Genomic DNA, 15,279 nt, shown 5'->3' with positions numbered 1-15,279 from the left:
TATAAAATTTGCTTGAGTTAAGACCTGAAATAAATATGAATAAAATCAAACCGCAAAAGATTTGTAACTACGACGAAGAAAATTTCACTCTCTAAATAAATATTTAAAACAATTGGCGTCACAGAAATCTGAAAAATCAGAGCAGCATCAGTTTTGTTGAAATGAGGATAAAAAGCTATTTGTGATTGCTCAATAACCCTATGGCAAACTACAGGATTACTGCAAACACAAGGAGTGTGCAGAGTGACAATATGTTATTTATTCGATGCTATTTTTGTCTAAACGTATTATTTAGATGGGATACCAAAATAAGGTGCAAGGCACAATAAAACACATTTCAAAAAAGTGCAATACAACTTACCTATCATTTTTGGAGTGCGTTGAATTTTTTTCTTCTGTATTTCGATTTTTTGAAAGATTTTTTCCCTAATTTGAGGAAGAAAAGTTTGCTATGGACACCAATAATAGATATGCGTTGTGCAACCTCAGAGACTCACAAGCGAGCCCCTGGCACCTTCTAAAAATGTGGTGCTGTTTACAATGGCTCCGGTGCGTTGCGGACAGTCCCTTCCCTGATTATCCCAAGGTGTCACTTTCCTTTCACTATATGGCCCAGGGCCTTGATATGACCTTCCCTCAAAACCATTCCTACAAATGAGAGCGGGACGATTTCGAGAAAGGTTTATAATGGCTACTCATCATTGTTGACGAATGAAACTTTCCCGAGGTTCCCTCTGGTGTTGCATGACTTTCTCCCAGTCCTGGCTTTCTCTGATGCAGTCTGCTCTGGTCTGCTTCCCTCAGGGGAGCAGACTGTTCGGAGAAAGCTATGGCTGTTGGAAAACAGGGCCTGAAACCAAACTACTTCTGCTGTCCCAAGTCAGCGTTCCAATTCACAGGCGCGAAAAGCTTATCGGCTATCCTCAAGGGAAGCGCTAATGAGGTGGGGTGCTAATCGATTGTTCATTAATCTGTCGCTGTCGCCTAGTGCGAGGTGACCCTGGGCAGGGTCTCTGGGTGGCCCGTCTACGGGCAAGGCCTTTCCACAAGGAAAAAAATCTTTCTTTCATCAAGTACGAGTCAGCGGTTTTAAAGAAAACGATGGGCTTCCTAAGGTTTTACAAAGATTTGAAAACCGTTTACAAAAATGAGTGAACTAATCTTGGATTTTCCTATGTCGCCCAGTGGTTTGATTTTGCATCTTCTAGGCGACAGATCTTTTTCACTACGCGACATTGGTGTCGCGTAGTCCCTATGTTAAAAAATGCTCTGGCACGTGATCATTAGATGTCACGTAATCGGTTAACCGGTAGCTACCGGTTGAGCTCGTCGAACGCAAGCATTGAGAGCGTTTCAAAATTCGCCGCCGGGAACATTGGGCGCCGAGCATTTTGGGCCCCGGGAATATTTGGCACAGAGTGCTCGGCGCCCAAAGTTCCCGGCGCCAAAAGTGCTCGGCGCCCAAAGTTCCCGGCGCCCAAAGTGCTCGGCGCCCAATCTTCCTAGACCGGATGCCTTTGGTATGTGTATGTTGATATGCACCGACTAGTGTCGACATTTACCAGATTTCAGACTTTCACAGTTTAACTTTTAATGGGAGTACAATGCATGTCATAGTAGGAACTTATAGCAGGGCCATGTAGCTAAGTTTGATGCATTTTGTTATTGTATCATAATACGCAAGTAAAAGCAATTTTAGCAAATAATTAAAAAATACTAGCCTAGAATTGAGATTTTATATTAGTTAAATAGTGAATATTAAACAAATTTACTCACTTTCAACAGTCCCTTTTCTTTTTTTTTCTCTACTAGTATGATACTAACTAGTAAAATTACAACAATGAAAAGACTTTAATTATAATTTCTCATCACAGTCGTAATTCAACTTGTACTGTTGTTCAGCCGGAAAAAAATTCCGTTGATTTCTTCAAAACGCCGAAGTAGTATGATGACTATGCAGAATATTATGCCATCAAGTATTAAGTCATAATTAAAATAAGTACTGCATTTGTGGATGAAATCAATGTTAAATTGAAGAAGTATCGCATATTTTAAGTAAATAAAACCAATTATACTTCCAATTTAAAATGAAGGCTACTGCAAAAATGCTACGGTAAACAAAAAACGAGTCTTGCATTGAGTTGCCAATTTAGAATTGAAAATTTTCAACAATAACATTCCATTAATTCTAAAATCAACTTTGCATTCAAAACAGACGCCATTAATATTTTTCTGCACTTGCGAGGGATTTTCCAGACTTGTGGGAGCTCGAGAGCAATTGCAAATTTTGCGAGGGAATCGGGACTGAAGACAATCGCAATTTTACACTTGAATTCAAATTGGGGAAATAGCGATCGCAGCGGTGCATTGCGATCGGCCGTGTTTCACTTGTGACCAATATAATAAATAATAAAATTGATAGCTAAAAAATTTAATTCCTATATCTTTGTCAACAGAGCTCAATTCAACTTCCTCTAATACAGTTTTTGCCATTTTTTACACTGTCCTGGCATAAATGACTTCTTGCCTGCAAAATGTCTAACCCTTTGTGTTAACCCACTAATGCCCTTTAAAGTGCAATAATTTTGAATATAATTGTCTGAGTGAATTGCTTTTTTTTTCAATATTTTTTCCCCAATACCTAAATCATTTAAATATTCTTTTATATTGGCACGAAGGATATCCCTGGAATCTTGTTTCCCGGTCTGTTTATACACCCGTACGCAACACAAGCGGGCATTTTAGTTAAATCAACAGAAAATATTCACTATTAAACACAGCATTCTAGGTAAAATAGCACTGATAAAGCCCTTCAAAGCCGAATGTTTTTGGTAGACTTTTTCCCGCGTCAGTTAAAACCGGTTACGGTTTTAGCTTCAGGTTTTGCTGCGTTGAGCGTCTCCCCTTTCTTCTATCCTCCTTGATACAGACACCTAGGCTGCGTTCGGAAACGATCCACCGGTTACACCGCGTGGTTAGTCCGGTGTGGTTATGACGTGTTTGGAATTTCTTTAGGAATTCCGGTAGAACAGCTGTGTTTCCGAACGCTCGTGGTTAAACCGCGGTAGTTCTAGTTCAGCAGCAAACGACACTCCAATCAACGCGTAACTTTCATAGTAGGCAAGTCACGTGCGTTACGATCAAAACATGAAACACGACCGGATTGGCCAACACAGTCTTTGTGACGTTTGTGATCTCGCTAACCGCTTCCAGACAGCGGTGCCACAGGTTGCTACCAAGTCGACCGCCAGAAAACAACCGCAGTGTTTCCGAACACGGTTAAGTGACGTCACCGGTTCCACCGCAAGCGTTTCCGAACGCTTGCGGTTGCACCGAGGCGACCGATCCGCGTTTCCGAATGCACCCCTATACACACACACCTACACACAACTACCCACACACTCATGCCTGCACACAAACATAAACACATATGCCTACACACACATACACATTCCCTACCACACACAAACACTCATACACACAACTACACGCACACTCATACCTGCACACAGACACAAACACACATGCCTACACACACATACACATACCCCCTACAATCAAACACATACTCCCCCCACACACACATAAACACACATGCCTACATACACACGCACACACCTATAGTTAGTTTCCGCTCCTAATGTAAAAGTGTCTATTTCTACAATAGTGTGCTTTGCATGATGTGCTCGTAACCGTAGTGTTTTGGAAACAAAGCGGGACCGGCAGGCGACTTTTTTTGCTCTGCTTCTATCTATTGTGTGTAATTTCCTTCTTTTTTTGGCTTTTGAGGTGAATAATTGTCATTTCTTAATTTAAAGCAGTAATTAAGGTAATTATTTTTACTATAAATGCTTTCTGAAGTTTTAAAATGTTTTTATACTTCACCTGTTCTGTTCATTACAAGCTGTAAAACGTATCCTTGTGCCTGTAATATCATTTAATTCTTACCATTCGTAAAAATAATTTAAAAAAATGTTTAAATTCATTTTCCCCCCTCTCAACTTCAAGTTTTCTGTTTGGACTGACCCTTAAGTGGCTTTTCGTGTTTGAATTTACTGACTGTCAAACTCTTGTAAGTTTCGTAGAGTTTGTCTGTTTAATTCTTGAGCTGCTGTTCAATAGTGTCGATCTTCGTATCTTTTCCTAATGTAATTTGAGACAAGTTTGGTAATGTCTTTCAAAATACCCTTTAATTTCTAACTGGGTATTCTATTTTAATTCATAATTCTCGAATATTTGCTTTTAAAAACTTATTCCTGCTGTTCAATTTAATGTGTTCTTAAGTGTGAGGAAGTTGGTTTTAAAATATCTGAAAGAAAAAGAATGAACTTTCCAGTGAGGGCTTGTTACTCAGAAATAAAAATTAAGTAGCAATGAGATTTAAATTTTTTCATCATATTACCTAATCTAAATGGCCATTTATTAATTACGTAAGGGTTCCGAGGAGAGGGGGGGTTAGAAAAATCTACATATCCTTTTTTTTTGGGGGGGGGGGGTGTAAAATCCATTCTTACTCAATATTTTCCAATTCAGAGATAAAAACGTATTAGAATGAGCCAATTATTACTTGTTTTACAAAGAGTTAATATTGTAAAATATCATAAAAGTATTGCACTATGGGGGGGGGGGGGGGTTGTCACGCCACAGGGAAACCTGAAGAAACAGGGAAAACACAGGAAATTCAAAAATCAACAGAAAACAGGGAAAATACAGGGAATTTTTTTTTCCTTCTTAAATTTAAGTTACAAAAATCAATTCCCAAATATAAACTACCAAAAATTAAATAAATAGTAATAATTATAATGAGAATATTAATAAAGTTCAGAAATAAAGTAAAATAAAAAATGGTAATTTTGCTTGAAAGTTTTTTTTAAAAGTAAATATTAAAATATTTGTCATAAAAATAGAATCTTGAATTTCATGATAATTTAGAGTGTATGAAATTAGTCGTCAATAATCATTGTTCTGGGTCACTTATACACTTTTAGGTCCATGGCTAAGATAAGTTTTTTTTGGAATAAAAAGTTGAATATATTCAACCATCATGCTATTATTTCAGTTATTATGAATTCATATTTATTTTCCCTTATTTATTTAGAAATTTGTGTTTCGTTTTTTTACCTTGTGGTGAAATTATCAAGATATTAATGTTCTTTTCCAAATAATCAGTGCTCGCTCGTTTGTAACGTTTTGGGCAGTTCTCAAAAGGTGGGAACAAAAAAGTTAACTTTGAACAATTTCAAAAATTTTCAAATTTGACATCAATTTTGCTTTTATTCTATAGTATGCATACCTGGAACACAATATATGAACATGAAAAGACAGCAGGTATTTGTAAAAATTGTTAATTAGCAAATTAAATTAGCAATCTGTAGGTAACAGATTTTGGACATTGTTGTCCTGTAGGTAACGGATTTTGGACATCATCATAATGCAAGTTTCACCATTTTTGACAATTGTCAATATGATTTTTAACTTTTCCAATGAAAATTTTATTTACTACTTTTTGCAATTTAATAGCAAAGAGGATATTAATGAAGTACTTGAATGGCTGTACATACTGCTCTTTACGTATAATAAAGTTTTGGAATGATTTTGAATAAGTTGATGAAAGGTTTAAAAAAAAAGCTTCATGGAAATAGCTATACAGACTCGTAGTTTGATTTATTGAGACAAATAAGGAATAAAAATGGAGACAAATAAATACGACATATATATTTTTAAAGGAAAAATAAACAAAATGTGCTTTAAGAAAGTAATAAATATTTTTACACAAAAAAATGAAATTTTAAATGCAATGTTTTAAAGGCACTAAGTTTGCAAAACAAGAAAAAAAACAGACATGTGTTTCTATGTTACAGGGAACCTTTTTTTCAATGGCACACACATGTGAATTAAAAGGCATCAAACAAAAACTGTTTTCATTTTTCTTTACATTGAAAAAGCAATTCCCTTTAATCCAGAAACACATGTCTGCAAATTTTTGCTAATGCTGTCCTTTTCTAATGCTGTTGCTGTTAAACTTCAGTTTTTTTCTTTAAGTTTATTTACACTAAACCATTTTTTGGATACAGTGAGCTATAATTTCTTTATCAAAAGAAAAATCTCCTCTTGTAGTAATAGGATGAGGTGGAGACGTTGATTTCAGAAGTATATCTTCGTACTGCAGTTCTGCAACATCTGTCTTCTCTGGGTAGCGAAATCTATTACAATTAATATCACCTTGAGGAGTTAAGAAATTTAAGGAATACTCTTAACACTATTAATGGTTGTGATTTTCTCAATAACTCCTGGCCATAAATTTTCATCATATATGACAAAACACCAGTCACCCATTTCATATTCTTCATTTAATTGTGGAGACCCAGTATCTGGAGCAGAGCTGATTATAGAAACAATTTTTGTTCACTGGCTTCTCTTGTGACACATGGCTGCAAATTTTTGCAGTGCATACAGAAACACGACCTTGGTCTTATTTCCACAAGTCCAATGTCATTTGTTGCTCGAAGTGCATGAATTTTTTGAGTGCCTTTGACAGTCTTAGCTGGTTGTCTGGTCACTTGTCGAGCATGATCCATTTCGGCTTTTTGAACTAAAATTACTGCCCGCTCAGTTTTAAATTTTTTTCCATTCTGCATCGATGTTGGCATTTCCTGGCAAATCTGGACAAAGTCTTCCGCTGACTGAATCAGGCAACCTGTATGGACAATTTGCCTATCAACCCATGTTTTGATTACTGCGCCTTCTGCATGTCGAGAGCCAAAAAAATGGTGTTCGTAGTCATGTTGAAAGGTTTGAGGGTATAGTGAATAATCAAAGAAAAGCTTCACAACTTTTATATTGGCTGGCACATCCATCAGACCATCCGACATGACGCTTGATTTTTAGACTTCTTTTGGTTATAATATGGTTAACTACCTTGGTACGGAACACATCGGCTGCAAAATGATCATGTACCAAGTCAGATGTAACTAAAGTTACACTTTCCCTTATAATTTTCTGTGTTTGGGGATCTCGATAAAAACATACAGTAGGATGTAAAGTTATGCCCTTATTATCCCAGTATGACAATTGAGGGTTTAACTGGTATTTGACTCGAAAATTTTCTGAAAAGTTTTCTACCGTTACCAGCCATTCGTCACATAAGTTATCGATCAGAGAATTAAATTGCTGCAACTGCCACATTGCATTAAACAAATGCATGCCAAAAGGTTGCAGTTCTTCACGTAATTCGCTCAGTAAAAGTTTTACATCTCCACATTTTTGCGCTAAATCCTTCACAATTTTAACTTCTTGGTTTGACTTATGTGACTCTGATGATTTCAGAGCTAATCGTTCAGTTTTTTCATACCGATGCCACTTTGTTGGAACATTTGCACAACAGTTTTCAATTTTATCCAATAATTCGATGTTTATTTTGTTTTTACAGTTGCCACACTCTCTTTCAGCACAAAGCAAAGACCTTTCCTGGCACATACATAGTTCATTTAACTCATATACAGTGCTTGGCAATTTCGGAAAATTAGGCCCATTATGAGGGGCAAGGCGACGAAGACAGTCCAATTTGTACAATAGATTCACACAATATTCACACATGCATGTAATTAAATCTTTTGACCCTGTAATTTTTACATTTTTAGGCCGCATTCTTGCAAAACTGCTGTAACCTATACAGTCCTTTGGAAATTCCTTTTTATAACGATTGAATGCATTTAATATAGTGGTTTCCATTAGGTACATAACTTTAAATTTCTTAACTGTTTTTTTGCACGGCAAAGGTTTGCTTATGTCTCCTCTTTTGTAGAAATTAATAATTTTTTCTCGAGGAACTTTCAAAACTTTATGCTTGTATGGTACACTATTTATAGTTTGTTTTGATCGTTTAATGATCTTCAGAGAAACTTGAGAAATGGTTTTTAACATTTTCATCCTGCTTAAATCTTTTAAATTTCTTTTCTGTTTTAAGATGCTAGCCTGTCTCTTGATTTCTCTTTCAATATGACTTAGATCTTTTGTCTTCTTAAGGCTAGGTATTCCAATTTTTCTCAAAGCATGCTTTTTTTCTATTGAACATGACCGGATTAAACTTTTTATCGTGCTTGCATATTTAGTAGGAGATTTGGGCAGGCTTTTATGTATCCTTGATGTTCGGGAACATACTGATGGAGATATTGATGAGTGAGAAGGAATAGTACTGACACATGAAAGCAATTCTGCTTTTGTATTTTGAAGCTCCTTCTTTGCAACAGCCACTTCTGTTTTAGAATTTTTAGGCTGTATTTTTATTGCAGGTACTTCTGTTTTGGAATTTTGAAGCTGTTTCATAGTAGCACGGTTACTTCTATACTTCTTTTCCTTTTCAAGAACCCTTCTTTTCTTTTGATGGCTCATTTTAGCCCTGGATTCTCTTTTCCTTATACGATCATATTCTTTTCGTTCTTCTGGAGACATATCTTTAATTTTCTTCTGAAAGGTTGAGCGTATTGCAGTTCGATTCCCAGCTTTTCTTTTTTCACGCAACTTCTGCATACCAAGACGGGCTTGTTCTTTTCGAATGGTTTTCTTTTCTTCAGATAATGTGTCTCTTGTTTTTTTTTTATTTCTTGCAGCTTCCTTTATTAAATAACATTTGTATTTCTCTGGATTATTAACTTTCATTTTCTGCAGATATTTTCTAAACGTAGAATGCTTCTACCAGAACCTCACTTTTTGTTCTACTTCTAGGAGACATAATCTCGTGTGAGCATTAAACTTTGCAATAAATCCGTTTTCAAATAGGTATTAAAAATCAATAATGACTTCAAAAATCATATAAATACACGTTAATTGCACAAAAGAACTTAACTAAATTGTTTAAAGCACTTTTTCAAAACATGTTAATTCAGAAGACTTACTATCTCTCAAATTTCAAGATAGAATGAAAATAACCAACTGATATTTGTTCACAAATCAACTGCAGACGATTTTTTAAAACTCTAAAAAATTCGAGAATTAAAACAATTATTTAATTTAAAAATGATACAAATGTAAAAAGTGACATCAGTTTTAATAATGAATATTCTTTCTATTCTCATAAGAATTAAAACGATGTCTTAAAAAAAATTATTGAAAAAAGAAATTCGTATTTCTATTTGGAGATCGTTAAATTATGTTTCCAAAAGAAAGAAGAGAAAAAGAATTCTAAAATAAGAAAAGCGGAAAAAAAAAAAAAAAATTGCTAGCGCAGGTGATAAAGTCGCCAAAACTGGTACAGCTGACGATAAACTACATTTGTCAAATTGGAATTCCCCTCTGGTAACCTTTAGCTTATCGTATACTTTGTTGTCGCCAACGGAGGTTTGCTTGGCGATTTTAGCGCAAAATGGCTTTCGGTTCGATCATAAGCAGCCATGTTTCTACTGTAATTTATGTATTGTTCAATGTGCAGGCATCGCAGCGTTCCTATATTCCTATATTTTCCTATATTTCTGAAAAAGTTCCTATAATTCCTATATTTTCCTATATTTTCAGTTTCCGATTCCTTTTTTTTTTTTTTTACTTTTCCCCTCGACTTTTGGCTACCGCCTTTTCCGCGATCCACGTGCAGCCGCCATTTTATCTTTCCTACTGTGCAGGGCTCCCAAATGGTTCGCTTTTCCCGCCAAAGTCCGTGTTTTATGGTAAAGTCCGCTTTAGACTTTTAACATTATGGTCTGATTAGTTCGCTTTTATATTCTTTTTACTTAAATATCAGATTTTAAAAGTTTTTCATTTCATTAAAAGTTACTGTTCTCCCAAACACGCCGCCGCAGCGCGTGTTAAACAAAGTTCATACGCCCATGAAAAACCTTGAAAAGTTCTTGGGGGGGGGGGGGGAGGTCACACACATTTTCTAGTGTTTGAAAACCTTGAAAAAGTATAAAAAGTTTCTTTATTGCTTGAATTTATTTATTGTTTGGATTGTGCTTGTAATTCTTTTAAAAATATTTCATTAGTGCAATTTTCTGAACATATATATTCGATATGATTTATCGCGAAAAATTGCTTTCGTGTTTGAGGTTTCAATCCTTTTGCATCTTGTTAATATTTTGATTCTTTTTACAATCCAAAGTGATTTTGACATGTGCTTACCTTAGCTTAGCTTATTTTTCGTTTAATTTCAATAATTAATGAAGGAATTATTTTGGAAACCATGGCAACATTGAACTTACTCGGCTCGGACGCGGAAAAATGCTTCTCGCTATTGAAATTTCAATCCTTTTGCATCTTGTAAATATGTTGATGTTTTCCACAATTAGAAGTTATTTTAGTATATGCTAATTTAGTTTAGCTTATTTTTCGTTTGATTTTAATAATTAACGAGGGAAATATTTTGGAAACCATAACAATAACATTGAGCTTATTCGGACTTCGCAGAAAATTGCATCTCGCGTTTGAAATTTCAATCCTTTTGCATCTTGTGAACATTTTGATGTTTTTGGCAATTTGAAGTTATTTTGACGTATGTTTCTATAGATTGGCTTATTTTTCGTTTAATTTCAATAGTTAACCAAGGAAATATTTTGAAAACCATAACAATAACATTGAGCTTATTCGGACTTCGCGGAAAATTGCATCTTGCGCTTGAAATTTCAATCCTTTTGCATCTTGTGAACATTTTGATGTTTTGACAATTGGAAGTTATTTTGACATATGTTTTTATAGATTAGCTTATTTTTCGTTTAATTTCAATAATTAATGAAGGAATTATTTTGGAAGCCATGGCAACATTGAACTTACTCGGATTTCGCGGAAAAATGCTTCTCGCGTTGGAAATTTCAATCCTTTTGCATCTTGTAAATATTTTGATGTTTTCCACAATTGGAAGTTATTTTGACATATGCTACCTTAGTTTAGCTTATTTTTCGTTTAATTTCAATAATTAACGAAGGAAATATTTTGAAAACCATAACAACATTGAGCTTATTCGGAATTCGCGGAAAATAGTTTCAATCCTTTTGCACCTTGTAAACATTTTGATGTTTTTGACAATTGGAAGTTATTTTGACATATGCTACTATAGATTAGCTTATTTTTCGTTTAATTTCAATAATTAACGAAGGAATTATTTTGGAAGCCATGGCAACATTGAACTTAATCGGATTTCGCGGAAAAATGCTTCTCGCGTTGGAAATTTCAATCCTTTTGCATCTTGTAAATATTTTGATGTTTTCCACAATTGGAAGTTATTTTGACATATGCTACCTTAGTTTAGCTTATTTTTCGTTTAATTTCAATAATTAACGAAGGAAATATTTTGAAAACAATAACAACATTGAGCTTATTCGGACTTCGCGGAAAATAATTTCAATCCTTTTGCATCTTGTAAACATTTAGATGTTTTTGACAATTGGAAGTTATTTTGACATATACTACTTTAGATTAGCTTATTTTTCATTTAATTTCAATAATTAACGTAGGAATTATTTTGGAAACCATGGTAACATTGAACTTACTCGGACTTCGCGGAAAATTGCTTTTAATGTTTGAAATTTCAATCTTTTTGAATCATGTAAATATTAAAATATTTTGCCCAATCGAATGTTATTCTCCCATATTCCAACTTAGATTAGCATGTTTTAGGTTTAATTTAGTAGAAAATTATTTTATGTGAAGCATGCCAACATTGAACTTGGTTCGTGAAAATTTGCTTCTCTGAGCTTTCAATCGTTTTGCATCTTATAAATATTTTTATATTTATGGCAATTAGAAGTTATTTTGACATGCTACGTCAGATTGACTCGATTAAATTTTTACTTAAATAACTAAAAAATTAATATTTTTTGTGTTGTTTAATTCAAGCTTATTTAGTTTTCCAAACATAATTTTGATTATCATTAGCTTATTTTCGGTTATTACTGTTTTTTTGTGTGGGAGGGGGAGGGATATTAAATTTAAACAATTGAGCGCATAACATTTTAAAGTAGCGTCTGTATATGAAACAAAGTTGAATTATGTAATTATATGAAGTTGAATTTGTACATCATTTCATTGTCATGATGCCTGCTGCTGTTGTTGTCGTGTGCCAAGTAGGCTGGCAATTTGAGGTGCACTGCTTCACTTTTCCAACTGTAGAGTAATTTGGTGTGAAGTCCGACTTCTACAGTACACACATGCCATAAGGACCCGTTTATAGGGGACAAGGACAGGAGAGAGAAAGTACGTCCATGCCCGAGCCGGGATTCGAACCCGGACCTTCCTATTGCAGTCAGACTTCTCTGACCACTAGACAAGGCAGGCGGCATGATGCCTGCTAAAGGGGGGAATTTGTCCCCCCCCTCATAAAAGTTCAAAGCACTCATAGCCCTGCAATCATGGATTATTTTTTTAATGTAAGCTTTATGATTCTTGAAAATATACTTTGAATATGAAAATTACAAAACTATGCCTCATGTGATCTGCTTCTCTTTGTGATTGAGAATTTCAGACATTTTTAGGGAAACTTTCAATACAGTAGATCTGTTTGGTGTGTGATGGATTCATATCGGTGGAGAAGGGATATAAATGCTATTAAAGAAGCATTACAATACAGAAAAACACAAAAATAATTTTAAACTATAGAAAGATGAAGCACAGCTTCATCTATCCTTCAGTGAGACTACCAGCATCCCTGGTTCAATTCAAAATGTATCATTACGCCCATTTAGTTCTATGGAGGCTGCCTTAAGTGCTGCGCTAAGTGCCTCCCCCCCCCCCTCCCATCCAAATGTTTGTGTAAATAATATTATTCAATGGATAAAAAGATCAGTTGTGCAGAAGGTGATAAAGGAATTGTATCATTAAAAATCAGTATTATGGTTAACAAATTATTTTCAGGGATTTAGCAGCAGGCAGCTAATTTGCCTTTTGATGCTTCCTTGTGTTTAAATGAATGGTCCTCTCAAGATCCTCTTTTTAATCCTAACTGGTCCTCTTTAGTCCTCTTTTTGATTGAAATTGGTCCTCTTTTACCCTTTTCTAAAACTAAAATGTGTTGGGAGCCCTGCATTAGTTTCTAGAAAAGTGAAATTTTATCTGCACAATTGCATTCGATCCTCATTGATTTGGAGGCTTTGGTATGAACTTAAAGAAACGGTTTTGATTACTAAAATGCAGTTTCCTAACGACTTCTCATTTATTTATTTTGAAGTAATTTAAAAACCTATTTTAACTTAAATTTTCCAAAATGCATGTTTTTGTAAACAAGTGCAAGGTTCTATTTATTAATTTTTTTTTATAAAAGTAGTAAAAACTAACCCCCCCTCACTTTTTGTACTTTAAAACTTTGGGACAGTGGTGGCCACCAAGTTTTTTTAGGTCTGGATTATTTTGCTTTAATGACCAAATATTTCTAAATCAAATATATATTTTACTGGGTGTCCTTCAAAGTCATGGGAAATCACTGATTTCAACTATGATCGAATTTGGTACTGAAAAGTCAGGATTTTCAGGGGGGGAAATGGTCAAAAAGTATCATATCAGAGATTTTTCTGAAAAAAAAACACAGTATACATTTAAATTTTTAATTTGCATACATTTAAATTTTTACCTGAACACTTTTTTCTAGAAAAGAAAAGGAAATTCACAATTTCTTTTTCACAAAAATAAAGAAAATTCACAAAAAATATTTTGCTTTTTCGCATAACGGGGACTTAAAAAATGAAACCTGGATTGACCCCTGATATTACTGTGACATGTGACTTTGATTTCAGCATAGCACATGTTTCAACAACTTATAAAACTTTAAGTTTGGCTTTTACTGCATTGTCAAGTGATAACATAAATTAGAACAGAACTTCACAAATTTCATTCTACTGCACAGCTTGCCCATCGAAGTATCGGATCATGCAAAATCTTTCATTAAAAATTAGATTAGTGACACAACTATTTTAAGAAAGATTTGTGTTCATCTACAAAAAGTTTCGTCTATTTTCTTTTTATTTTTAAAGAAGTATGCCTTAATATGTTTTGTACAAATTACAGTTTTACGCTCTTTTACTGTTTGTAAAATTGATTTTGTGTGTATTTTTAGACTTATTTATGCATATGTATTGCACTTATGTCAGGTAGTGTAATTACATGTTTTTAATCGAATAGTAATATTGCATTTTGAAAAAAAATGTCATATCTGGCGAGCTTTGTTATCGAAATTCCTGTATATCCTCTTTTTTTTTCAAAATATTCCTATATTATTTCGAAAAATTCCTATATTGTTTGCAGAAAATTCCTATATTTTCCATCGAATTCCTATATTTTTTTCAGAAAATTCCTATATTTTCCTATATTTTTGTTGGCAAATGTCACTTCTATCCCTGAATGTGTAACGTATTAATTATGCAAAATACCAATGGATTAAAGAAGATAACATTATAATAACCTTTTTTATTGAGGTTAGAAGACAGTGGATCATCAAAAATTATGAATAAACGGACAGAATTATCGGCATCAAGATCGTAACGCCATTTGGACATCTCACATGTATGTTTAAGAAAAATCATTTTTCTTCTAAGATACTGCATAAAAGCTTATGAAAACACTTTTAAACAATTAAAAATTGATTCTGAGGATCGATAAATACCTTTAAAACGAAAACATCATATACTTAGTTCTCAAATAATAGCATTGTAAAGATCGCAACTTTTGGACATACATCAAATTTCAAAGTTACGTTTTTTTAAAATTGTCTACAAAATAAATAATCTATCTTTACTTTTGTTATCTGTGTAAAATATTAACAAAAAGTTATTCAGTGTAAGATTCATACCTTTAATTTTTTTTTTGAAACGTATGGAAATAATTTAAAAAAAATTTTTTTTAATGATACATTTGCTCAGTTAACGTTTTGATATGTCCAAAATTGTGCCTTTTAGCAAAGAAAATATTTTTTTAAGGGCATTTGAAGAGCATTTTTTCCATAATTTATGTCGATTCTTGTCTCTATACAGTATTATAGTTTAACTCAAAAATTTTTGAGTTAATTAAAATGAAAGTTATTTGGTGTTGAAGCTTCAAAGTTGAGGTCTGTGTTTGTTCCCACCTTTTGAGAACTGCCCTTTTATTTTCATACAGGGAAAACACAGGGATTTTTTTTTTTTCCAAAATTGAGTGGCAAACCTGGTATTGCATGTTTTACTTTTTACTAGTATCGCATCTTTACTAATAATAAAGCTCAAAGTTTGCGGGATATCTGTCTCTGGATCTCTGCCGCGTATAGCGCCAAAACTGTTCGGTCAATTTTCATGAAATTTGGCACAAAATTAGTTTGTAGCATGGGGGAGTGCA

At 33.9% G+C, this 15,279-nt stretch overlaps 1 protein-coding gene across 3 annotated transcripts in view; it reads left to right on the top strand.

Annotated features, from left to right (window-relative positions):
* Positions 1-3,660: 3,660 nt before the first annotated feature.
* LOC129224209 (activated RNA polymerase II transcriptional coactivator p15-like) overlaps positions 3,661-15,279 on the top strand; it is a 42,356-nt gene continuing 30,737 nt past the window's right edge. Inside the window, exon 1 of one of the 3 annotated variants that reach the window (XM_054858629.1) lies at positions 3,661-3,789. Coding sequence is in view for 1 of the 3 variants with exons in the window: in XM_054858628.1 (XP_054714603.1) it covers positions 9,624-9,659 (36 nt within the window). In the remaining 2 variants the exon portion in view is untranslated. Of the gene's footprint in view, positions 3,830-9,592; positions 9,660-15,279 lie in introns of those variants that run through there. The other 2 variants (XM_054858630.1, XM_054858628.1) reach the window with 2 other exon arrangements.

Source organism: Uloborus diversus, chromosome 6 (assembly GCF_026930045.1).
Source record: "Uloborus diversus isolate 005 chromosome 6, Udiv.v.3.1, whole genome shotgun sequence".
NCBI classification, from domain to species: domain Eukaryota; kingdom Metazoa; phylum Arthropoda; class Arachnida; order Araneae; family Uloboridae; genus Uloborus; species Uloborus diversus.
Note: the sequence above shows the minus strand (reverse complement) of the source record. Positions and strands in the feature narration are given on the sequence as shown.